General features: G+C 40.8%; 1 protein-coding gene across 7 annotated transcripts in view; it reads left to right on the top strand.

Annotated features, from left to right (window-relative positions):
• Window positions 1–26633, top strand: part of GIGYF2 (GRB10 interacting GYF protein 2) — a 109718-nt gene that overhangs the window by 53671 nt on the left and 29414 nt on the right. For 6 of the 7 annotated variants that reach the window (XM_036022695.1, XM_028511012.2, XM_036022694.1 and 3 more), the window contains 8 exons: window positions 8237–8416; window positions 11956–12173; window positions 12260–12422; window positions 12508–12696; window positions 15599–15795; window positions 16707–16866; window positions 22793–22959; window positions 25922–26013. In XM_036022695.1, coding sequence (XP_035878588.1) covers window positions 8237–8416; window positions 11956–12173; window positions 12260–12422; window positions 12508–12696; window positions 15599–15795; window positions 16707–16866; window positions 22793–22959; window positions 25922–26013 — 1366 coding nt within the window. The remainder of the gene's footprint in view (window positions 1–8236; window positions 8417–11955; window positions 12174–12259; window positions 12423–12507; window positions 12697–15598; window positions 15796–16706; window positions 16867–22792; window positions 22960–25921; window positions 26014–26633) is intronic. The other variant, XM_028511013.2, reaches the window with a different exon arrangement.

Below are 26633 nucleotides of genomic sequence, written 5' to 3'. Positions count from 1 at the left end.
TATCGGTTTTCTTTTCATATCCCATCTCATCAGAATGGCTGTCACTAATTGTAGAACTAGTAATACAGGTAATTTAGTTACCTGCAATCTTTTGGAGGTGGGGCGCAAGGAGGCAGACTCTTTTTAAAAGGCTGTGTACAGAGACTTTGAAAAAGAATAAACTTGTTTGGTACCTTGTACTTATCTTTGAGAAACACACCTATGTGAAAACCTGAAGAATTGTCTTAAGGCATGCTTCAGTGCTGTTGAGGGGCCGCTTCCCTCAGGGGTGTGGCGACATGCAGTAAGTCAGGTGGTCAGGGCTCAGGAAATTTAGCTTCATATCTAAATAGTGTTTGGCTGGAAAACATGTGTGATCCAGCTTGTAGCAACCTTGAAATGAACTGTGAGATGACTATGTAATATGCCTTAGTGAGCAACACTTTTCTCCACGTCCATTAGTTGCTGATTTTAAAATTTGGATCAAATGTCTCAAGTAAGAGGATCTTAGGAACAAAGGCTGCGATTATTCAAAGTAAAGTCATGGAAGGCCTGCTGGAAAAATTATTAATGTAGACCAATGTAATGCTACTTAGAAAGTGAAATCCGCCTTTGTAGATTCCTTCCCTGCCCCTTACAATTAAAAAAATATATTAATTCCTTCTTTGTTTTATTAATGCCAAACATTTCAATACAAGTGCAGACACAGCATTGGAAACTTTGACCTTCAGAACTAGAGCAGGTAACAGCATAAAGGAGGGACTTGGGGTGTGATGCTGGTTTCCTGCCTGTGCTGGTAGGAATTATACTTGATATGTCAATTGCCATCTTTCTGTTTGTGGGGGAAAAGCCAGAGTAAATACAACGTAACACCGCCTTTCAAAAAGCAGAAGTACTGGAGTGTGACCTTCCTTGTGTCTCGAAGAGACATAGCAAGCAAGATAGTGAAGGATTTTACCAAACTTGGAAGACTCTTTCTATAATATACTCCATTTCAGAATATATTGAGGCAAGAATGATTTGGCAAAAAGATCATCAAGAAATGTCTCAAGTGAAAATATGTTCTGATTTCTAGATTCTATAATTTAAAAGCTTGCTATAGTCTGTACACATGGATTCCTAATTGTTGGCTTCTGATTGCTAATGGTATAGATAATGTAGACCAGCTTTGGAGTGCTACTCAGGAGCACAGCACTTTCATTATGCCAGCCCGAGCAGTTAAATCCGTTTCTAGTTGAAGTTGCCAGGTTAGCTGAGATTAAACTGATTTTGGAACAGATGATATGCCAACTTCATTCTGAAACGCACAGGCCCTCCCATCTAAACGGAATTGATTATTTCAGTTGGAGATGCCTCTGAAATACCTCCTCTGTGAGGGAACATGAATGCTCGATATCTGTTTACTGGTTGTTTTTTATTCAAAATCACAATGATGAAGCAAGGTGCCACAACCAGGTAGATTATTTATTAAATTCCATTCTCTGTAGCTGAAGGTGTTTGATTTTCTTTTTGGCTGAAGCAATGTGGTGTATAAGCTAAAACTGCACTGCCGTGTGCTCGGGGACAGCAGAGCCTTTGGTGGGAGTGGGGGGTCCTGCCTGTGGGCGTAGATCATCTCCCAGCTTCAGAACTTCAGCCCTGGCTCCAGTGTTCGCTCTTTCTTCTTCTTTTTTAAATGGCACTTTGCCCCCATTACCATTTATCCCCCTTACATCCCCTCTGCCCCACAGTCACCACACTGTTGTCCGCGTCTGTGAGTCCCTTTTGCTTTTTGTCCCGTCCCCATCCCCTAATCCCCTCCAGTGTTCTTTCTTACGTAGTGCACTTAGCTGTCTTTAGAAGGTGCCTGGTGTCTTCTCAGTCCTGCATTCATGCTCACCTACTGATACTCTTCCCCGGGAATTTCGGGCGCCGACTAGGTGTGTACCGGCGGGTGATGGAGCATACTCAAACCATATGCCTTTTCCAAAGAGGTTCTGATAATGCTCGCTGCAGCCCCTCCAGTTTCTCCCAGCAGCCAGGAGCTGATCTGTTCTCAGGACCCATGTTAACCAATGGAGCAGGCTGTTGCCCTCAGGGGTTAGGATGGGAGAAAAGTTTAAACTGTACCCTAGCCTTCATGAGTTTTGTTTACAAGTAATTGTGGGCGGTGGGGAGGGGGTAGATACCAACACCTGATGGGATTCCCTTTCACCCTTTTGTCTGGCGTTAGAAAACATTTTTAGTGTTTATCAGAGAATATATACCTGCATAGAGCAATACAAAATTACTTGCTGGAAGAATTTGCACATAAACAAGCTTCAAAGTCTGTCCCATAATTCCACTTTTGCTTTTGGAGTTCGGGCACTTGTAAGTTCCAAGTCTCACAGCTGTAGATTGTGTTGGCTGAGCGCCTCCTTGCTCCATCTGAAGTTTTCCATAAACACCGTGTTTGGCAGCGGGTCAAACACGCACACAGGTGCCCTTTCACTGCTCTTTCTCCTCAGGAAGTCCACTCAATTAGACCAGAGGAAAACCAGTGCTGCATCTTAATTTTGTTTTATTTTCGGAAGAATCCTATTCAGACATAATACTGTAAGACAGAAACGAGTATTTATTACCACTGGGGAAACTGTTTAGATACGTAGTACCTGTGTGTTCTAGCATCTTTTATACATCCTGAGTCACTGTGATGTAAGAACAGATGTATTACCCAGTATGGTTTGCTCACAAAATGGTCGTGTTTGTTACAGTGAATAGGAAAAATACATTGTAAATTTGTGTTTACCTCCTGGAGGTCATAGACGTCTTGAAGACTGACAGAAACCTCAGGCGCTTTGCCCTGGGAAGAACCAGCACGCCGGCACGGAAGGGCTCCCAGTGCAAGGGCTCACATCCCCGTGTGCTCTTCCTGGCCGCGGGTCGGAGGCACTTGCCGGGCGCAGGCATTTTTTCCAATTATATATTCATTGCATTAACTTTTAAATCATCGTGTTATGAGTTAATCTGTTAAGATTTTGAAAAGGCAACTAAAATATCCGGTTGCTCAGCTTTGTCATGCTGCTGTTACAGAAGGAGGAAGACTTTGGTTTTAAATGTTAAAGGCATGTGGGTGTCCCTCACTCATTTTAGCTCTGGTCACTGTGGAATCCTAGAATATTTTAGACATGAAAGTAACTTTAGATATTATCTCTAAGTAGCTCATGAATGACTTTGATATTTACCATTAATTTAAAATTATATCAGTAATATACAGGGGTGGGCAAAAGTAGGTTTACAGTCATGGGACTGTAAAGTACCGAGTTAACAAAGCTCTTGCAGTCATCAAAACGTGTGAGTCTTACCCCAGTCCTTCATTTGCCCGTTCCTTGCAAATATATGTATTTTTTAACTCAAACTATGCAGGTGAAGTTCTCTTTAATACCCTCACTCCCTACTCAAATTTACACAGATACAAATCTCTTTTAATCTTTAGGGTATAAAAGATTGAATGTTTTAGAGCAGTTTTTGCATATAGTGTAAATTTTAGTTGCATTGCTAGTAATTGGAAAGTATATTTCGTTAGATGGTGCTTGAAGTTATTTTTCCCCCCTCAAAGTGATTTCTAGAGATAAGTTTTTATATTGAATAAGTTGGTCTTGATGTTTTTTAATATCATTTCTGCTGGAAGATGTAACAAATTTCGTTTCATCTCCCCTTTTAGAGATGTCAGTCTCTGTCCCTAAGTTCCCTTTTAGAGCTTATTAAATTTAGACCCCAGATCTTTCTCTTTCTCCTTTAGCTTTTCTAGAATTTCTGGTTGCTTCTGATGGGCTTAATCTTTTAGTAAACCCCAGATGAGGAGTTTGAACACCTCTGTCCTGTTTCTGGTTTGCTCACTGCTCAGCTGTGTGACCTGGGGAAACTCCCTGCAGGCGTCCTGTCCTCCCCGGAGCAGGAGAGGCCAGATGTCTGACTTCACTCCCGTGTTTTCTGTGAGGGTTAGATGAGATACGTCGGTGCACTTTGTCACCTGTAAGGTATCGAGTCACTCATTTACTGTGTGTCCCTGGACTGTGGACCAGAGGCTGGGTGCTGTGTCCGAGTCCCTTCCTTCTTTTCAGTTCTGTGTCTTCAGTTGTGTTTGTCCATGGAGGAGGTACTCATGTTAATGTTTATTGGAAGGCTGAGTGCGAGTAAAACAAACAAGCAAAAAATGGTAAAGGCGTACTATTTCTCTGGGAAAATAGTACTGTTTACTAAAGTTGAATATATTTATGACGTAGCAATTTCACTTCTAGGTAAATACCAACAGAATGCAAACATGCTCATCAAATCTCATATCCAACCAAGAATGTTCATAGCAACACAATTCATAACAGCAACAAACAAACAAACAAACTAGAAACAACCTAAACCAGCAGTAGAGAAGGGAAATATATAATGCTTTGTTCATACAATGAAATCCCTCCTGTGCATTATTGCAGAAGAACGAGCTACTGTGTGTGATAGTGTGGATGAATCTCCCTTAATGTCCAATGAAAGAAGCTAGACAAAAGTGCATCTTCCATTTTTATTAAAAAAAAAAAGTTTAAAAGCAGGCAAAACTAATCTTTGAAGATTGAAATCAAAATAGGGCTTGCTTTGGGAAGAGCTGGTTGAGAGGATGTGAAGGCTTTTGAGGGTCCTGATATTCTTTTGCTTTTTAAAAGTCTTAAGTGGTAGTTATGTGGATATATTTGCTTTACGAAAACTCTTTGAATTGTACATTAGTGATTTGTGTGATTTCTGATAAGAATGTTACAGTTCAATAAATTTTTTTAAAGGTAGTGGGAGGACATAATTAGAGTATGTTTAACAGTTTTTGAGTCTTTTTTTTACCCTTCCCTTGTGAAAATGACAATGGTATCCCTATAGACAGAAGTCCACCCATCATGCATTTACACACGGAATAGGCTTGGCATGTCAGAATCACGTTATTCAGGTTTTCCTTGGTTTTGCCAGAAAAGTTGTCCCCTAGAGCTTTCCATTTCCATTATTCCCTGTGTAATAAATGATACACCAGAAAAGAGCACTGCAGTTTTTAGGAATTATTTTGTAGAAACAGGTACTTACTAACAAAATCTGAATTCCTTTGTAGTAGAATTTTTAAACTAGCATGGGCACTATCATGTTCGTGTAAAACCAGGTGGTTTACTGAAATGCGTGTGCATGCAACACCGCTTTCACCTTAGAGACTGGATCTTCTCCAGTCACGATGTATAGACCAGAAGTAGAGCCAGAATCTAAAATCAGGTCTGGTGACTCCCAAGATTTTTTGCGGGGGGAGGGGTACTGTGCTCTTCTTTATCTTAAAATTTTTCTCAAATCTTTTTTGGAACAAGAAATACCGTAAGTAGTTATTCAGAAGTTATGTGGTGCAGGTTTCCCAGCAGGTTGAGAATTATGAAACAGTTTACAGTGAGTAGAAAATCCAAAATTTTTTTTTCTGTAGTCTCCCTATTTCATTTTCCTATTCTGCCTTTAGTTTTCTTATTCCTGGATACTAATTATGAGAAGTACATGTAGGACTTCACCATTACAAAGACAAAGAAGCTGTTAGTTTAGGAAAAAATGCAAGCAATTCACCTACAGGGAAATAAAGTTAGTAAACAATAGGAAATATCTTTGATATGAAAAATTCATATTTGAGCCAAATTAGTATACCATTTTCCAACTACTAAAGTAGTAAATGTTAAAAGGTTTGACCCTTTGCGGGGGGAATAATCTGGCGGCTTATGCTCCAGCAGCAAGGTTTACCTTGTCTGTACCCATTCGTATTATTAGGGAGATGTTTAATCACAGAAGAATGTGCTGTCATCGAAGAAAGCAGATTATAAGGCAGTAGGTATACTGATTGCAACTACATAAAAATATAAAGTTATGCAAAAGCTAACCACAGACAGAGTTCTGTTTCTAGATTGAAGGATTACTAATATTCTTAGTAACTTTTTTGTAGTTTATTTGTTAGAAAAATTATAATTTCAATTTTTGGTAAACTAGGCATTTTGCCATTAATGTGATTTTGCTTATTTGGTAGCTCCATTACAATTTCAGAGACTTACCGTAAAAGGAGGTGAAAGTGAGTGTGATTGCACTGTGTTCCCAAATCACTGTACGGTGCTGGGCGCACACCTGTGACTGCATCGCTACGTGGGTTACAGTTCATTTCCCATCGTCTGTCAGCTTCTACACACTAGGGGTTTCTTTGTTTTAGATTTGTTCCTCCTTTGTAAGTGTGCCTACTGCATTTTAAATCAAGTTATGCAATGAATGTGGTGCTTTATAAAATGGCTTGTCCTCTCTTAATTCTGAGCAAGAGACGCCTGCAAGGCCTCCTAGCCCTTCTAACACAAGGGCAGACGTATAGAATATGCCTGTACTCGAACCCGTCAAACCTGGCGTTTACAGTGCACTAAGTGTGTGTTGAATGGAGCCAGAAGATTAACTTTTGAATCCTCTCTGTGCCATTTAAACAGCGGTGTATGACTTTGGACAACTTTCCTGGGTTATCTTTTTGAACCTCACTATTCTCAGCTATGAAATGGGAAAAATGTCTAATATTGAGAATTGTTATAAAGATCAAGTTCGTTTAAATGAGTTTTTATTATCTGTGGCTGTGTAACAAGTTAGTGGCTGAAACTTAGTGGCTGAAAGCAGCAAACATTTATTATCTCAGTTTCTGTGGGCCAGGAGGAGCAGCTCGGCTGGGTGGTCCCGGCCTGGGCCTGCAGTCGCAGGGGCCACCAGGGCTTCAGTCAGCCTAAGGCTCAGGGGGGCTTGTAGCCACTTCCCAGCTCACTCATGCGGCTGTCGGCAGGCCTCAGCTCCTTGCCCGTGGGCTTCCCGTGCCACGGTAGCTGGGATCTCTCAGAGAGAGTATCCTAGGAGGAAGGCCACAGTCATTTTTAACTTAGCATTGGGAGTGACATCTCATCACTTCTGGTATATTCCGTTCGTCGGGAAAGAGTCATTCGGCCCATCCCATGCCTCAGGCGTGGGGGTTACACCAAGGCCAGAGGCAGGGGGTGTTGGGGGCTCAGTTGGAGGTGGCCCACCATAATGAGAAAGCAGTGTTTGCCCAGCAAAGAATGGCATCCCACATTCTAAATTATTTTATTCTTTGAAATAACTTTAATTCTTTAAGATCTTATAAAAACCTAACAACCATTTGGGCAAACAGGATTTTGAATCTTAATGAGAATGGACTATAAGAGGATGACCAAAAATTAAATTTCCTGTTTCAGAGGCCACTGTATGGTTTCGTTCTTCACTTTTAGTGTGGTTTCATGAAAAGAATTGAGGTTGTCACTGAGAGAATGTGTAACTTCTATTGTTATAAACTGAGGACATTGGTATATGTTCTGGATTTTCCACTACTTCAGTATGAGATTTTATTTATATAATCTGTTGTGATTTATATATGTTAGCACATGCGGGGCAGTGGCTAAAGAGTTTGCACAGTTTAGAACTTCGGTGTCCTTTGGGAGTGCCGGTTTGCTTTACTTGATGTCCAGGTTATCTTTTATTGGTAATGTAGCTCTTGAGTCGCATCGGTGGTAGACGTGGCTTAGCTTTGAATTCTGTTCAAAAGCAATTTGTTGTATGCTTTTAATGCACTAGGTGCTAGAGTAAAGGAGATTTTATAGCTCACAGTCTGCTTTTGAGTTCACAATTTGTTTTGGAATAAAAGAAGTTGAAATGTTCAGATATCCTGTTTGGGCAGAACTACCAAAGTTGATTAAATTACATTATAGCATATAATTAAAAATATTGTATGCCTTGAGAAAAAAAAACTATGGCTGGTTAAGGAAAGATTGCCAGGATACACGGTTAAGTGCAAACAGCAAGCGTACCAAACAAGTGTAATAGTTGGAGGGGGTGCTGTGGGAGTGTGAAGGAGGGAGCTGCGTGTGCATGCACACGTATAGCTGTGGACAGTGTGGGGAAGGCTCCATGAGAAGTTGCTGGTGGTGGTGACTTCTGGAGGAAAAGATTGAGATCTTGTGTGGGAGGAAATTGGTTCTCTTTTCATTGCATGCTTTTTTTGAATGCACATATTATTTTTGTTTAAAAAATGCCCAGTCTATGAACATTGTGCTTTAAGAAATATGTCTAATAGTCTGTGCATATATCCATGGTTTACTTATACTGCCTGAACACTGAAGTGGACACATTTGCAGAAAAGCTGAATTTGTGGGGTCAGATCTGTTTTCAAATTCCTCACTGGCTGAGGCCTATGTTTCTTTTTTATTTACAGGAAGACCAAATTTTGAGGAAGGTGGACCAGCATCAGTGGGAAGAAAGCATGAATTTATACGATCAGAAAGTGACAATTGGCGTATTTTTAGAGAGGAGCAAAACGGAGAAGACGAAGACGGAGGATGGCGGCTAGCCGGGTCACGGAGGGATGGGGAGAGGTGGCGGCCTCACAGTCCTGGTAAGGGCTCTTTCTGTTGAGGCTTTGGTGGGTGGGAATCGTTCGGGAATGAGTGGAAAAGATAAACTCTTGTTTTCTTTTAAATGTGGGATCAGTATGTCATCACACTTGGTGTTGCTGCTACAAAAAATTTCAACATAAAAATTTGCAGACCTATTCAGTTGATTAAATCACTTTTTATTTTTCTGGGGCAAATAGTGTGGTTTCACAAGAGGCGCCTGCCCTTAACTGCACAATGGAGGAAGGGTTTCATTTGGTTTTGTCTAACTCTTACAAAGTCTTTTTTTTTTTTTTTTCATCACGTTTTCAAACTTATAAGTGTATAATTACACGTTCATTTAGGGACATGTGGTCCACCTAAAAATTTTTTTTACCCCCGGCATAAGAAAGGATTTATTCTTTCGATTTTTTTTTTGTCCTGAAAATGTGATTAATGCTTCTTTGAAGAATAAACTTTAAACCCAGGTCAAAATCATAATCACAAGTTCATTCTTTTGTACCTCTAAGTTTAAAAAAAGGAGAGAGAATAGTAGCGATTAGTGGTTTTGTAAGTTCCTCTGTTTGACTCTTTAAGAGTGCTTCCAACTGTTCGCCCCTGACATTAGATATGCTGGTAACTGAAGACACTGGTGCTTTGTGTCAAAGTTCATCCCCTGCCAAAGTGCTGATTCCACGCCTCATGATAATCAGATGCCACTGTAGTTTGAATCATGGGGTCATGCAGAACTGAAACATACAAAGAGTGTGTACATGTCTTTTGAATTTCATGTGCATAACATTTTATCTATCAACCATATGCCAAGATAGCTTACCTTTAATAGAGGACATTATAATAATGTAAACTGTTTTCATTTACTTTTTAAAGTCAAGTTAGTAGCAGAACCATCAGCCTTGGTCAGAATAAACATTCTAACAGGCATTTAGTGGTAGAAACTTTGTGAAATCAGTCTTTAGATAAAGTTAGGATGCTTTGCCCCAGCTCTTCTTGACTGCCCCTTGGGCGAGTTTCCTGTCATTAGTGGGCATTGTTTACGTCACAGCTTTCCAGGCAGTTCTCATCCGTGTCCTGGGCAACCAGATGTTATCGTTCTCTTCAAGGCACAGTGGCATTTTGTGCTGAGCTTGCCTGTAAGCAGAGGGTTTGTAGACTGTGTTCCCAACAAGCATTCAGTGAGAATGGACAGGATCTGGGCCGAGCGAGAAGAAGAATTCCAGCTGATCAAAAACAAACAAGGTGAATGTTTTGGAAGATGAGCAGTGTTTCTAAGCCCGAATGTCGGATGTTGGTTCTCTTAAAGGGAGTTGAACGAAGTAAAATTTTAGTGTTATATTCTACCATCAACCTCCTCAACCAACAACTTAGATTTTGGATATATATTGCCTTTTTCTAAGTCTGTCTCCTAATATTTGACTTCCATGTCAGTTTTGCCATCAATTTGATAATTTTCCAAAAATTTTTACTTACACATATTTTAAAAGATAGTTTAGGGCATATAGAGATATATGGGGTTGAAAAACACTGTAAATATGCATTTTAAAAAATGAATACTGTCACCCTGGCTGGTGTGGCTCAGTGGATTGAGTGCTGGCCTGCAAACCACAGGGTCGCCGGTTCAATTCCCAGTCAGGGCACATGCCTGGGTTTCCGGCCAGATCCCTGGTAGGGGGTGTGCAAGAGGCAGCCACACATCAATGTTTCTCTCCCTCTCTTTTTCCCTCCCTTCCCCTCTCTCTAAAAAGAAATAAATAAAATCTTTTTAAAAAATGAATACCATCCACCTTTTCAACTTAGCATATTAAAAGTTGGGTCTGATTTGATCAGTTGTTTTTAAGTTCTCTTAACATTTCTTAGATTTCAGTTAATCTTTTATTAGGATTTGCTTACAATTTTAAATATAATGATTTTGACTGGTTTTATCTTTAGAAAACAGTAGTGAACTAGTTCTAATGTAAGGTCTTTAAAGCAGTGGTCAATCTTAATAAGCTATAGATATGTCTTATCTGCTACATTTACTTTCATGAATAAATTTTTTTCTACTGTTGGTAAGACAACAAAAATACAGAATCTAGTTTTATTAAAGTAGGGAGCATATCTGGGTATGTCTAGAGATGAGTGCACTAGGCCTGCTAAGCAAGTGCCCACTCTGGGAGCTGAACTTAAGGCACTCAGCCAAAGGGAGCCATGAGGCAGCGCCTAGAAGGCTAGATGCCTTTACAGGCAGTTTAGGAAGGACTGGAGACAGAGTGCCCTGGGGTTCAGCATTTGATCATGCATACTTCTCAGTAATGACTCCAGGTTTACGTTCAAGCAGTCCGGGTATAAAATTCCTTTGTTTCACAGACAGTAGTAAATAGTGTTTTGTTGTGGTAAGTGCTAAGGGTGGGAGATGTGGAAATAATGTTTTCCTTACCATTTTGTGAGTGGCTTATAAGATGCTTACCTGTATTTGGCATTTTAACATTTTGCCCTTTGGTTTTCAGTTTAAGTTTTAGATTGCTAGTTTTAGCACATTGAGCCTCAGTAGTAAGAATACTTTGCTTTGGCCTCATTTCTTTGTGTACTTCCCACAGAGAAAGCAGTCAAGGATAGAAAATTCTAACATGTTAAAACTTGCCTCTTTTTTTTTTTTTTTAATTAACTCTCTCAGACTCAGGCTTTGCAGATTTTACCAAGTTTCCCGTTCTTTTTTAGAAAAAAGTACTTTAACCTAGGATCTCCTAATCTTAGGCAGTCTCTTTCTGCCGACAGTGGATATAATAGCATGCTAGGGTGGATTTAGGAATGTCCCTGGGGTGTTGTACGGAAATAACTCCCTAGGGGAGAGAATGGGAAGGGAAGTAATAAGCTTATTACTGTGGGAAAAGCAGCAGAGGGTGCAGAATTGAGTTCTAGTTCACTTTGCCATTTGCAAGTTACTTCTGTCAGAAGTTTTGTTTTTAAGTTATGAATTAGGATAATGGCTATGTAGAATCTCTGACATCTCTCAGTACAGTAATTCTATGACTTTTTGTGAATCAGAATCACACATGGGATCTTGCCTCTTAGCAGTTAGGCATTATGATTCTGCTATAAAGTAACACAGGGAGCTGTCTTATCCATAAAGAATGGTATTTTCAGAAGAAGAAAGAAAATGCTTTGAAGACCTGCCAGAAGGAAGGCACTGCTGACTTCCTATGGAAAGATAGCCAGGGCTAAGTCTGGGCTAGGAGTGGGCTAATCAGCATTTCAGTTAGATGCCTAAAGCTTATTCAAAGTAGACACTTTAAATAAAGTGCCCTTTAAAAGTGATTTGTTTTCAGTGTGTCTTTAAAAGCTCTAGAGTCTGCTGTGGCTCAGTACTTAATGAAGATAACCACCGCGACAGTATACATATGCCAGCCTCTGAACTTCATGTAATTGGGCTAGTTTCTGTGCAGTGGGTTGATCCGTTTGAATTGGCTTTCCGTCGTAGTTTTCTCCTTTATATCCTGTCCATCATTTTCTTTTTCCAATGCTGTCACAAAGCTTTCTAAGGTCTGTGTCCTCCTCCTGACCCCAGATGGCCCTCGTTCTGCAGGCTGGCGGGAGCACATGGAACGGCGGCGAAGGTTTGAGTTTGATTTTCGAGATCGGGATGATGAACGGGGCTACCGACGGGTGCGCACGGGCAGTGGCAGCATCGACGATGACAGGGACAGCTTGCCCGAGTGGTGCTTAGAGGACGCTGAGGAGGAGATGGGCACATTTGACTCTTCTGGAGCGTTCCTCTCTCTGAAGGTAGGAAGTTGGTTTTAAACGTCACGACAGGCACTGACCTACCAAATTCAAATTGCTGTTAACCTGTGTCTTTTTTTCCCCTACAGAAAGTACAGAAAGAGCCTATTCCAGAAGAGCAGGAGATGGACTTCCGGCCTGTGGAGGAAGGGGAGGGGTGCTCTGACTCAGAGTGTAGCCATAATGAAGAAGCCAAAGAACCTGATAAGACAAATAAGAAAGAGGGAGAAAAGATGGATAGAATAGGAGTTGGTACGGTGCAGTTTTGTCTTTGCCTTTTTTTCTGTCAAACCAAAATTTTCCTAAATTGTTAATTGAAGATTACTTCGTGTTACAGAAACTAGTGAGGAAACACCTCAAACCTTAACATCGTCTGCTAGACCAGGTACTCCTGCAGACCATCTGCCTCAAGAAACACCGCAGTTTGAGAGGAAGGAGGAGCCCAGAACCGAGCAAACGGAAAAAGCCGAAGACGAGAGTAGGATGGAAAATAGTTTGCCAACCAAAGTGCCCAGCAGAGGGGACGGTACGTATGTCTGAGAGTCTTCACGCTGAAGCAGGGTTCTGCTGGGGCCGAGGTCACTGGCTGATAAGATAGGCTTCTGTTCTCATCTCCTGGAACTGCCTCTGAGGGCAGATCATTAGAAAAGGTTATTTTACTGGTAACCTGGTCAAACTTTGCTTCCCATATGTGTGTCCATCCCAGAATCCAGGGAACAGAGTCAGAGGCAGTAAGGTGGAGCTCAGGAGTCTCACCTCCTAGGATGTTATGACTGACCCTCGGATCAGTCGAGCAATCTGGGTTTGTGATCCTCTGCGGTAGTTGGGTTTTCGTATCAGACGTGTACCTTCCTTTCTGTGCCCAGAGGACACGCCGAAACGCCATTGTTCAGACGAGGCCGAAAAGAACATGGATGAATCCGTGGAATTCCCATCACCTTTGCTGTATTACAAGCTTAAATTGTATCTCCTTCTCCAGTGCCGCTCTATTGATTTTAAACTGCTCATACACCTTAGTAGGCAATATCAGTGTTTATTTCCACGTTTGTTACACGTACTAAAAAATGACATTGTAAGGCCTGGTGTTGAAGGGTTGATTCATTCACCATAAAAATTCACACCTTTTAACATGGCCTGCGATACCTCTCGTGATGGGGCTTCTGCCTCCCTGCATGCAGTTGCAGCAGCGGTCTCTCCCCTGCGTTCTCTCCCCTCGCCACGCAGTCCGGTCGGTCCTGAGGTGCGCCTGGTTCTCCCGCCCTCGTGTCTTGTTGGCACACGGGGTTCTCTGCCTCCGACACTCTCTCCCACCCCACGTCCCCAGGCTAGCTTAGGTGTCTTGTTTCTTAAATAGCATTTCTCAAATAGCGATGTGATACTATAAAGGTCTGTTTATCTTTTTTGCCCAATAAACTAATATTCTGAGGTCTTGAACCAAGGATTTTTTTTCTTTTTAGTGTCTAGAACAAAGCTGAATGAATGAATTCAGCAAGTATTTGAATCTTTACTGTGTATATCAGGCACTATGAGACTTGTACATTTTGAAATTTTAGGATGGGATCAAAATGTGTATTTTTGAGAAAGCTATCTCAAAATACATATGTATTTTTGAGATAGATGTGCATTAAAGATTAAAACTCTGGATTTAGGGGATAAAGCATGTGTATATCAGTAATCTGAGGCAAACAGGAACTGTGTGAACTTATGATTGGCAGACTCCTGCAGTGCTTCAGGAAGTAAGTGTCTTTGAGTTTGTCTTGGAACAGTAAGTAGAACGTGGAGGTGAGGGGCTGGGTGAACTGGGAGAGGGCATCCTGGTACTGGGCAGCAGTGGAAGCCGAGGCGAGCAGGTGGGACTGATCGGGCATGGGCAGGAATCAGCTTCTGTTTTTATTTAGATGAAGCATGGGGGTGAAAGGAGAATGGTGGGAAGCATGGTTGGAATGTAGCTTTGACCCCTGCATGTAGGGTGGGTTGTTGTGATGACAGCTTCGTGCATGTGGCCTGCTGGGCTCCCAAGCAGTCATTGTGACGGAGGCAGTGCACCTGTAAAGGGAGGTGGTGGCAGACAAGATGTCAGAGTGGAAATTGGCAGGACATAGTCTTTGCTTGCATATCAGGGTGAAGAAAAGGGAAGAGTCAGGTGAGGGAAGTGCCTGGAGAAGGTTATGCTGCTATTAGTAGAAAAAGAGTAGAGGATGAGGAGCACATCGGGAAGGGGAGAGAATAGAGTCAGTCTTGAAAACTGATTCTGAGGTATTGATGAGAAATTAGGTAGAGATGGCCAGAGAGCTGTTGTGAGTAAGGGACTAAAGATGAGAAGAGGCTGGGGCCAGAGGGCGAATGAAAATGTAGCATTTACATGTGCTCGTTAGGGGTGAAAAGAAAAGTGGACTGAGAACAGAACCTTAGGTGATTCCAATTTTTAGATAGGTAAGAGAAGCCAGAAAAAAAACCCTTCAGAGGCAAATGTAGAGTGCAGGAAAATGAAGGAGGGAGAATGTTTCCAGCTTGGAAAAGGGTAGATAATGTCAGCTGCAACTTCAGAGGTCAGAGGACGAGGACAGTATTGGATTTGGGGGCTCTAGGTCACTGCTCATCATTGGGAGAACAGCATTGCTGGCGGGTGGGAGTGGAAGGCACAGGGGAGCAGGTGTGGATGGTGGTGAAGTGGACACAGCTGGTATAGACTGTTCTTTTAAAAAGTTTTGTGTGGGAGGAAGGGAGAGGAACAGGAATTTAGAGAAGCTGTCTGTGCTTGAGCAAACAAGGTTTCAAAGGGAAACTGCGATGGTATCTGATTAGTTGACCCCCCTTTCCTTCTTACAAGGATGCACAGTGGGAGGTTAGAAATAGGAACCAGCACGGAACCTCTTTTCAGTCTGTGTTCTCGTAGAGAAGAACCTGCACTGTACAGGTAGACTCCAAGTGTTCTTCATTATCCTGCAAAATGTAATGTATTATTTATATTAATTATGACTTGAAAAGGCACTCATCCAGATAATTGCAGATATTTTTAGTAAAGGTTTTGGTGACGAGATATGCCGTCTCTGAGAAGGTTTGCAGTGCTTTGTTAACTGACTCTGCTGTTCGGAGACGTGATGTAAAGCAGGGATGAGGCTGACTCCGTGTGCTTTCAAGAGGTAGACACATAACTGTTGGGTAGATGCTCTAGTGACACAGGTAGGCACCGTAGAAGGCCCTTCTGGAAACCTGTTAATCCTTCCATTTTGCCACCTGTGGGGGTACTTCTGTCACTAGGGAGAAGTCCTGTACTTCTCCAGAAGTAGCTGCAGTGTTCGCGACGCAGCTCACATCTCTGCCCCGCCCAGTGTGCGGGCTGCTCAGCTTGACAATACAGACGTCTCCCTCATGAGGGTCCCTGTATTGAAAGGGTTTCCATCTGTCTCCATCTTTTTCCCTTCTAGAAATGGTTTCTGATGTCCAGCAGCCCCTGTCGCAGATTCCTTCAGATACAGCCTCTCCCCTCCTCATACTCCCACCTCCTCTTCCTAGTCCTGGTCCTGCCCTCCGGCCGGTTGACACGCCGGGTGCAGGTGCTCCTGGTATGGGCAGTGTCTCTGCGGAGCCGGATGACGAAGAGGGCCTCAAACATTTGGAGCAGGTAAAAATCATGTAATTCTTTTTTATCCTTTCAAACTGCTACAGAAGTTGGAAAGCCTTAAATGAATATTCAGAAATAGGACATTTGTGGTCCAGATTTTAGGTACTGGAAAAGTTGTTTTTGTGTCTAATATTTGTATGAGTAGTTGTCTTTTAAATCAGTTCATGCTTCTAAGTTTCTGCTATGTAGTAGTTATTATGTCAGGTTATTTTTTGCTCTTCTGAGGTTGCCTTTAGCTGTTTGCTTTTCTTTTTTCTTTTTTCTTTGGAAATTAATGGAATGCCAAAAATGGCTAAAACAAGCAGCTGTGGATAGGTACTGTGTGTGACTGTATTTTGCCTAAAGTGTAACAGGGAAAACAGTCAAACTCCCAGGATATTAGCATCTTATTCGTGTTCTAGATTTTCCTAAGATTGTATATACCGTTGTTTATGTGAAAAGTAAATGATAGCTTGCTGAAGGGAAATTCTCTTCAGGGTGGGAAATGCTAAATAAAGGAAGGGGGCAATGTCTTAGTACAGCTTGCAAAAGATTTTATTGGTAATCGTATTCATTGAGCCTTTTGTTCTGTTAACACACAGGCTTTTACAGGTTTAGTTTATACAATTTAGGATTGGCCAATGGCGTATCAATTTTAAAAAGTATTCTTACTAGTTTGTTGATTAGAAGCCTGGGCTTTGATCCATAGCAGTTTGTGTTGTAATTTTAGTTCAGTTCGCTTAATAATTTTTCACCGCTCTGTAACATGGGGATGGTGCCTGTTCCGTGGCGTTGTTGGGAAAATTAAATCATCGCCTGCTGTGTTCCTTGCATGTCTTTCACAGATCAAATAGTCCCCAAAAGGCAGGCATATTTATGTGTACAAGTGTTAATTTAGGATCATATGTTTCCATTTTTTGTTTTTCTGTTAGCAAGCTGAGAAGATGGTGGCTTATCTCCAAGACAGTGCACTGGATGAAGAGAGACTGGCGTCGAAACCGCCAGAGCACAGAGCTAAGGGAGTGTCGGTTCCATCCATGCACGAAGCCATGCAGAAGTGGTATTACAAAGATCCTCAGGGAGAAATTCAAGGTAGGCTGTTCCGTTCTACTCTAAGGGCAGAAGTGTCTGTCATTACCTCCAGGTAACGTTCTGTAAGGTGGTAATTAGTGTTAATTTTCATAGTCGGGCAAAAGAGTCAATGCTATAGGCTTTATATATATACATAGAAGGCATTTTTATAGGCTCCTCCCATATAATATCACTGTATGGTTTCAGTGTGGGGCGGGGACTCCAGTGAAAAGAATTTGAATGTATAGGGTACAATATCATGCTAATATGATAGTGATGTGCAAGATTCCCGAGACCCCCCCTCCTTCTGGCATCCCAGCTGCTTAGCTATGCAGGTGTACTTACCTTCTCTGTACTTTAGGCTTCTTTCCATAAGCAGGTGATGGCAGCATTCTTGGAAGACTGAGGTTTAATGTTTTGCTAAAGTGGAATTGATATAAATGGTAACAGAAACTATTAAAGATGCCTGAGGAGAGTTAGTACCATGTTATAAATTAATTTCTTAAAACATTTGTATGGCACATAAGTTAAATTAGAATGGGGAGAGAAGGTCATTTGTTGATTCTTCATTTCTGCTTTCGAAATCTTTGCTAATAACCTGAAATTGGTTGTTGAATGTCTTAGTTTCAGTTTCATGACCGTGTTTAACCAAGTGACCTCTCTCCAATGTAATGACTCCTTTTCCTCTCTCAACCTCCTTACCCTGCTTCATTCTTCTTCACAGCGTCTGTCTCTACCTGGCACTACATGTATTTGTTCATGGTCTATAAAATGTAAAGTATGTAAGAGCAGGGTTTTACAGTGCACACAGATGTGTGTTTTAATTAAATTTACTTAGAGAATAATTGTTGCTTCACATACACTTGTTAGAAATAATACAGATTCCACATACCCCTTACCCAGTTTCTCCCAGGGAGAACCGCTTGCAAAACTGTAGTACAGTGTCACAACCAGAATACTGACATAGTCAAGATTCAGGGTGTGTCCATCTCAATAGGGATCCCTCATGTTGTCCTTTTATAGACCAGTCATTCCCCTCCCACCCACTCCCCCTTCTCCTCTTCCTTAACCCCCGGCAACCACTGGTCCGTTTGTTCCCTATTTCTGTATTTTGTCATTATGTGGCCCTGGCTGCTGTGGCTTGGTTGGGCGTCATCCTGCAAACTGTTAAGGTTGCTGGTTTGATTCCAGGTCAGGGCACATGCCTGGGTCGCGGATTCAGTCCCCAGTTGCGACATGTGCAGGAGGCAACCTGATGGTATTTCTCTCCCTTTTCCCCTTCTCCTCTCTCTAGAATCAATTAAAAAAAAATTCAGGAGAGTAGCCTGAATATTTAAAGAATGTTATATAATTTGATTCATACAGTATGTTATCCTTTGGGGCTGATGTTTTAACTCAGCATGAGTCTCTGGAGATTCATTGAGGTTGTTTCATATGTCAGTAGTTTGTTTCTTTTAATTTAGTATTTCACGATACAGACATATCACGGTTTAACCTCACTCATAAACAGCATCTGGTGTGTTCCCAGATTTTGGCTATTATAATAAAGCTATTAAACATTCATGGATAGGTTTTTATGTGAACATAGTTTCAGTCTTCTGAGATAAATATGTTTACAAGTACAATTGCTGGGTTTTATGGTGATTATATGTTCAGTTTTTTAAAGAAATCACTAAACTGGTTTCCAGAAGGGCTCTACTATTTTATATTCCCACCAGCAATCTGTTAATGGTCCAGATTTTCTACACCCATTACCAGATTTTGTGATTTTTGTTGCTATTTTTAATTTTGCCATTCTGACAAGTGTGTCATATTTCGTGGTAGTTTTTAATTGCATTTTTCTAATGGCTAAAGATGTTGAACACCTTTTTATGTGTCTTTTGCCTATTTATACTCTTCATTAAAATGTCTCTTCATTTTTTTTTAAGATTTATTTATTTTTAGAGAAAGGGAAAGAGACGGAGAAAGAGAGGGAGAGAAACATCAGTGTGTGGTTGCCTCTCGAGCAGCCCCTACTGCAGACCTGGCCTGCTACCCAGACATGTGCCCTAATTGGGAATCGAACCATTGACCATTTGGTTCACAGGCCTTCACTCAGTCCACTGAGCTACACCAGCCAGGGCTCTTCATGTTTTTTGCCCATGTTCTAATTGGATTGTGTTTTATTTTTGAGAGGTCTTTATATAGTCTAGACACTAGTCCTTTGTTAGATATGTGGATTGCAAATGCTTTCTCCCAATCAGTATCTTCATCCTCAGCGGCCTTTTGCAGAACGAAAGTATTAAATTTTACTGAAGTCCATTGATTAGTTTTATTAATGGACTGTGGTTTGGGTATTAAGTCTAAGAACTCTTTGCCTTTGCCTAGCTTCAGATCTTCAGTAAAGAAGATCTTTCCTGAAGCTTCAGATCTCAAGATTTTTTTTCAGACCTTCCCCCAATTTATATTTTTGTTGAAAAGGTTGTCTTTCCTCCTTTGATAGCTTTTGCAACTTTGTGAAAATGCCCTTGAGCATATTTGGGTTGGTCCGTTTCTGGGCTCACTTATTGTGTCCATGGATTTCTGTGTTCTCTCTCCACAACACCACCGCCTTGATTACTGTGGCTACGGAAGGCTTGAAATGGTGTAGACAGGTTTCTCCTGGTTTATTTTTCTTTTCAAAGAAGTTTTTAGCTTGTCTAGCTCCTTTGCCTTTTCATATAAATTTCAGAGTAATCTTGTCCATATTTACCAAAAATCTTGCTGAGATTTTAATGGGAATTATATTAAATCTCAGTACTGTTCAGAAGAGAATCAGCATCTTTTCCATGTGGAGTCTTCTAATCGACAAGTTTGCTGTCTCTCGATTTATTTTGATATTTGATTTCTTTTATCAGCTCTGTAGTTTTTCAGCATAGATTTGGTACCTGTTTTATTAGATTCATACCAAATACCATATTCAAATACAAAGTATTTGATTTTGTTGGATCAATTATAAATTTTATAGTATTTCAGTGTCTGTGTTTTCATTGCTTCTAAGTAGAATCGAATTTTGGATGTTCATCTTTACCCTGTGACCTTGCTGCGCTCATTCGTGAGCCCTAGGAGTTGTTTTTTATTGTTGTTAGATTCCATAGCATTTTCTGCATAGACATTTGTCATCTGCAAATAAGGACACTTTTATTTTTCATTTCTAATTCATATGTCTTTTATTTTTGTTGCACTCTTGTACCATATATTCCACCACTGTTGAGTGAGAGGAGTGAGAGCAGGCATACTGGCCTGTGTTTCCTGTGTTTCTGTCTTAGGGGCAGCACATTCGGTCTTTTATGATTAGGTGCAGTGTTAGCTGCTGGGTGTTTGTAGATGCTATCAAGTTGAAGTACCCAGTCTTTTTGGCCATTCTTATTGTGATTTGGTGTTGGATTTTGTCAAATGCTTTTTTTTTTAACGCCTGTTGACTGACCATGTGGTTTTTCTTTCTTAGATAGTTAATATGGTGGATTGCATCGGTTGAATCCATTCTGCATCCTTGGAGTAGACTGGCCGTGATGTGTGCTCTTTCTGTGCATTGTTCAGTCCTATTGGATAATACTTTGTCAAGGGTTTTGTGATCTGTGTTAATGTTGCTTTGAGGTTGTGTTTTTGTTTTGTTTTTACTCTTTTTTGGTTTTGGTATCAGTGTAATATTAGCATCATAAAAGGAATGGAGAATTATGTGCTCTTCCATTTTCTGGAAAAGATTGTTTAGAATTGGTGTTAATGCTTCTTTAAATGTTTGACAGAATTCTCCAGGGAAACTGTCTGGAGACTTTCTCAAGAATCTAAGAATTTACAAATTCAGTATCCTTAATAGTTACAGGGCTATTTAAATTATCTATTTAATATGAGTGAAGTGCAGTAGTTTGTTTTTTGATGAATTGGTCCATTTATCTAATATGTCAACTTTCTGTGTTTAGAGTATTCCTTTATTCCCTTATTACCACTGTTGTTTCGATGTCTGCAGGCTCTAGAGTGACAGGCTCTGTTGTAGCCCCGACACCGGTAACTTGTTCAGTTCCCCTTTTCTCTGTAGTCCCGCTAGAGGTTTGTTCGTGCTGCTGGTCTTCTCAGAGAGTCAGCTTTGTCCCATTGATTTTAACTGCTGTTTTTCTTTTGTTTTATTGATTTCTGCTCTTCATGATTTCTTTACTTCTGAGTCTTAGGGTGTGTTTTGCTCTTTTTCTAGTCTCTTGAGGTGAAAGCTTATATTATGAATTTGAGGCTTTTCCTCTTTCTTAATGTAAGTATTTAATATAAATTTCTTTTTCAGTACTTCTTTAACTGTGTACCACAAAATTGAATATACATATTGTTATTTAGTTCAGTGTTCTTTTGTATTTGTTATTTTCCTTGAGACTTCCACTTTTACCCATGGATTATTTAGAAGTGTTGTTTAGTTTCCAAGTGTTTTCCTTACCTTTCCGTATATTATTTTTGGTTTGATTCTGTTGTGGTTGAAGAACACACTATATATGGTTTTAATTTTTAAAAACTTAACTGAAATTTAGGGCCCAGAATATAGTTTATTTTGCTGTATGTTCTGTGGTTACTTGAATGTGTGTTTTGCACTCTTTGGAGTATACTGTCAGTTAGATCCTCTTGGTTAATGGTGCTGTTGAGTTGTGTAATCTTGTTGGTTTTCTGTCTAGTTCTGTCAGTTGCTGAGAGAGAGGTATTTGAAGTCTTCATCTGTGCTTGTGATTTCTCTGTTTCTCTTTCCACCTACCAGGTTTTGCTTCACACAGTTTGTAGCTTTGTTGTTTGGTGCTCACGATTCTATGAGGGCTGTGTGTTTTGACCCTTTATTATTATATAATGTCTGTGTCTCTGTAATTTTCTTTGCTTTGACATCTAGTTTGTCAAATATTAATATACCCACTCCAACTTTCTTTTGATTAATGTTCGCATGATATATCTTTCTGTATTTGTGTATTTGAAATAACTTTCTTATAGACTGCATATAATTGGGTGATGCTTTTAATTGTGTGTATTGGGTTGTGTTTCTTGTTGCCGAGTTCTGGGATATATGAGGCAAATGAAAACCCAACACCCCTGGTCAGTTTGCCTTCTTCACTCCACCTTTCAGACTCCTCTTTTGTTTGCTTTGTACATAACATTCAGGGCTTTTAGCTGTGTTTAGCAGGAGAGGCAGAAAAGAGCGCATCTAGTGTATCTTCCCAGAAGTGGAGACCCAGGACGTTGTCTTGTTTACTGCTGTGTCCCCGCTGCCTGGGCTTCTGTGATTGGTGTTCAGTAAATGCTGAATGAATGAATTGGTGGTCACTAAGCAGAGTACATTAGTTTTCTTGTATACAGTATTTGGTTATTTCTTACTGTAGAACATTTAGAGAATAGTTACAATTAAGTGTGATACAAAGTTTAACATACTCTTTTCAGTTTTATTTACTTTTCTGACAAATGAATTGTAGAGATTTAATGAGTTGGACACAATTACACTCCTTAAAATAGTTAAAGCACTGGTGGGAATTTGGGATGTGTAGACATGAAGATTATTTCAAAATCTTTTACTGTATTTTATTAGTTAGAAGCCTGTTCCTCATCCTTGGAGAGGAATTAGGTTATCTTACAAATTATTATTTTTAAAAAATATTTATTTACTGTTAGAGGGGAAGAGAGGGAAAGAAATATCAGTGTGTGGTTGTCTCTTGAGTGCCCCCTCCTAGGGTTCTGGCCTGCAACCCAGGCATGTGCCCTGACTGGGAATCGAACTGGCAACCTTTTGGTTTGCAGGCCAGCACTCAATCCACTCAGCTACACCAGCCAGGGTATCTTACAAATTATTTGACAGATGCCATCTGAAACAAGTTGTTACCTCTGGATGAGGAGCAAACCCAGAAAAATACTTTTTCCTCTTTAGCCTTAAAGGATTCTTATTGCCTTTCTGTTTTAATTGATGTTGTTATAGGTCCTTTCAATAATCAGGAGATGGCAGAATGGTTTCAGGCGGGCTATTTTACTATGTCTTTATTGGTGAAGAGAGCATGTGATGAAAGCTTCCAGCCTCTTGGTGATATCATGAAAATGTGGGGAAGGGTTCCCTTCTCTCCTGGTCCAGCGCCGCCGCCTCATATGGTAAGTACCTTCAGCTCATCTAGAACATGTTAGACTCAGAAGCACTTGCTTCTCTTTGTGAACACAAACCCCATGTTGCATCTGATGGGGAAAAACTGTAGTTATTTGAAAGTAATTGAAAGGCAATGGAAGGTCTTAATTGGAGACCGCATACCTATCTATGATGATCTTTTCAAAACTCAGATACCTGTGCCCATTTCCACACACACATGCACACACTTTTCTCCCCCTCCCCTCCCCTCCCCTTTCCCCTCTCTCTCCAGTAGCTCTCCAGCAGGTATAGAATGAAGAACATCTTAGCCTGGCCCACCTACCTACCAGGTCCTGCATGTTCTGGCTCCTTACCTCCTAAGCTCATTTCAGAGCTTTTACCTCATCTTCTGTGGTTCAGCACAGTTGACTTAGAGTTCTTCGTTGCTTTTAGTTAGAATGTACGTTCTCCTTTCTTCCCCTCCATTTGCCTCTTGCTTTCTGACTCATACAATCCCTAAATTTGAGGTTTACTTTCAAGCAAATGTTCCTAATAAAGAAGTTGTCAGTGCGTTGGAATGTATTTTGAAGACTTTTTCTTTTTTTTAATATTAGTTACTGGTATTGTAACTAAAAGCTGGATCATAATGTAACTCCCTCCCCCTTGTATAGTGGCCCTGGAGTACCTTTGAACGGGAAATCGTACTCCTTTGCAGCTGCTCCTGAGCCTCTCCCCATAGAGCTCCTCTTGGAGGGCTGTGGAGCTGTGCCTTACTTTTCCTTCTCCAGGTAGGAGTGTCTGGCTGCTGGCTGTGGCCAAAAGCAGCCATAGTCAAAAACCTTGAGTGTGGACACTGGATTTCTACAGCGATAATACCACTGACATAGTTATTCAGCAGCTGTAGGTGTGAGGACCTGTCTTGGGATAGGTTCTTAAGAGATGAGGCGGAATAAGATACAGCCTCTGAGGTCAGGGGAGTCCATCGATGAAAATAGTGCCTGTCTTGACATTTTTGACCATGGCTCCTAATAAAAAAAAAAATTAAAAAAAACAAACAGAATTTTATGAGACTTTTTCTGTATGTATATATGTGAAACGTTTCACATAACATTTTGTCATGCACATATTTTCTGTTCTTTTTTAAAAATACATAAACGCTGATCTTGACCCAGTAATTGATTTCCGAACCCACTGATGGGTTGAGACCACCGGTAGTTTGGAGAGCAGTGAATATTTCTGGCTGAAGAGAATTATTTCTTGACATCTCGTTTTTGTAAATTCAAAGAATACTTTACTGTGTATTACTTCATGTAAATTTAAGTTGTATACCAAGTTTGAGCTTTATTTTCCTTCTCTGGAAATGGGATGACTTTTTTTATTTTGTGCATCTCAGAGCTGCAGGTTCCTTACTTGGAGCTTAGTGTACTTTCTCCAGGCCGCCCCCTGACTTCCAGCTGCGGGGCTGAGCCTCCGTCAGACCCGCCCCAGGAGAAGAGCCTTGGGAGCTTTGCTTCCTGGCAGCTGCTGCCTTTGCCCAAAATCCCACTGATAAGAGACTTCACCTTGATGATGAATATAGCGTGAAACCTGTTTTTATGTAGAAATTTAAATTACCTTATTGTAGGTTCTATCTGGCTTCAATATTTAATGAGAAAGAAAAATGTCCCTGAATTTCAGATGATTCCTAGCCCAAGAAACTGTATATCAAATGTTTTATTCCAAACTGTAATCTGTGTACGATAAAGATACAAACATTCACTAATGATTGGCCTCTCTGGTCTGTGCCACCCGTACCCTTTCACAGTAGTCCCTCCTTGTCTGCTGGGGATACATTCCAAGACCCCCAGTGGATGCCTGAAACTTTAGAAAGTACCAAATCCTATGTACACTCTTGTTTTTTTTCTATACATACACACTGAAGATAAAGCTTTATAAATTGGGCACAGTAAGAGATGAACAACAGTAATTACTAACCAAATAGGACAGTTATAACAATATACTATAATAAAAGCTGCGTAAATATGGCTCCCCAGCTGATCTGATAACTAAGACGCTGCTGAGTGACTGGGCTGGAGGGTGCATCTGCAGTGTGGGCGTGCGGGGCAGCGGGGTGATTCGTGTCCCGGGGGCGACGGAGGGGCACGGTGCGAGGTTGCGTGATAACTGCTTAGAATGGTGCACAGTTTAAAACTTAGGAATGGTTTATTTCTGGAGTTTTTCATTTAATATTTTTGTGCACAGTTGACCACAGGTACTTGAAACTGCAGAAGGTCAAACTGTGGATGGGGGGACTACTGTATTTTTGTTGTTTTATACTGTCCATTATTCCCCACTGTTAGCTTTTCAAAGTTCAATTTCTGCCACATTCTTTGAAGTACAAGTTAAAAAAACCAGGGCTTTATTACAGCTTATTTTTTAAAACTTATTAATGGCAGTAGAAAAACCTAATTTTTGGTCGGGAGTTAACAGTTTTCTGTTTAATTAAAAATTTCTCATCATCTTAATACATACATATTGGCTCCCTCTGTTTATCATGAGCCATTTTAAATTCCCACCATAACATTTCTTTTAGCCTTTAGATGAGTTTACTCCTTTCTGTTTGCCCGTTTCTGTAACTTTTAGTGATTTTAAAATTTATCAATTACTTCTAATATTTGGAGAATTACACACTCTTTAGTTACAGGAGTAACTGGAGTACAGCACAGCATTCACTTTGAATGGCAGGAGGGAAGAGAGGAGGCAGCTGCTAGGAGGACCCTGCCCCTGCCTTAGGAAATCTCACATAATGCAGACACACTTTATTCCACTAGATGGCACTGTTTAGTTTTTACAGATGCCTGGGGTTTTTATAGTTAATCATTTTGGTTGTAACGATGGAGTGGGAAGTGAAGGTCTGAGATTCATTTTGCTTTCAGATAAATGTACTAAATGGCTTTTAGACTCTTTGCAGTGTATTCAAGGGTACTTCTTGCCTCATCTCTTCACTCCCAGGGAGAGTTGGACCAGGAGCGACTGACCAGGCAGCAGGAACTCACGGCCTTATACCAGATGCAGCAGCTCCAGTACCAGCAGTTCTTAATACAGTAAGAGCAGTAATGTGGAGGGGTGTGCTGCAGCCCCCGAAGGGCCTTTTGGTGTCATCTGCTCACAAGTTTCACCTTCTGTAGCAGAAAACGAAAAGTTTTAGGATACTTCAGTCACCCAGCTAATGGCATGTTATCATTAAGTTTGGTTTTCTTACATATCAGCAATTTGCAGAAGATGGCACATAACTGTTAATTTTGTAAGCTCTTTAGCTCCTAGAGCAAGACTCAGTAGACATTTTGAGAACTAAGTGCCTCATAAATGGCTCGACTTGGAATGCTACAGAGAGAAAACATAGACGAGAGGACAGGAAAGAAATGAGGTTCATACTGTTAGAAGTGGCGTGGAGTGATGGCAGAATCACTGAGGTTGTGTGTTCCTTTCGTAGAAGAGGCAACGCTGGCTGTCATCTGGGCAGAGGTTGGCGGCCTGCTACCTGTTTTCATGAGCAGAGTTTTACTGGCCCACAGCCATGCTCGTTTGTGTATTGTCTGTGGCTCCTTTTTGGACAGATGTGGCAGGATCGAGTAATTGCATATGGTCTGCAAAGCCAAAAACATTTTCTGTCTGGCTCTTTACAGAAAGAATTGTCTACCTCTGATTTAGTAGAAGATAATCA

This window comes from Phyllostomus discolor, chromosome 4, assembly GCF_004126475.2.
Source record: "Phyllostomus discolor isolate MPI-MPIP mPhyDis1 chromosome 4, mPhyDis1.pri.v3, whole genome shotgun sequence".
NCBI classification, from domain to species: Eukaryota; Metazoa; Chordata; class Mammalia; order Chiroptera; family Phyllostomidae; genus Phyllostomus; species Phyllostomus discolor.
Note: the sequence above shows the minus strand (reverse complement) of the source record. Positions and strands in the feature narration are given on the sequence as shown.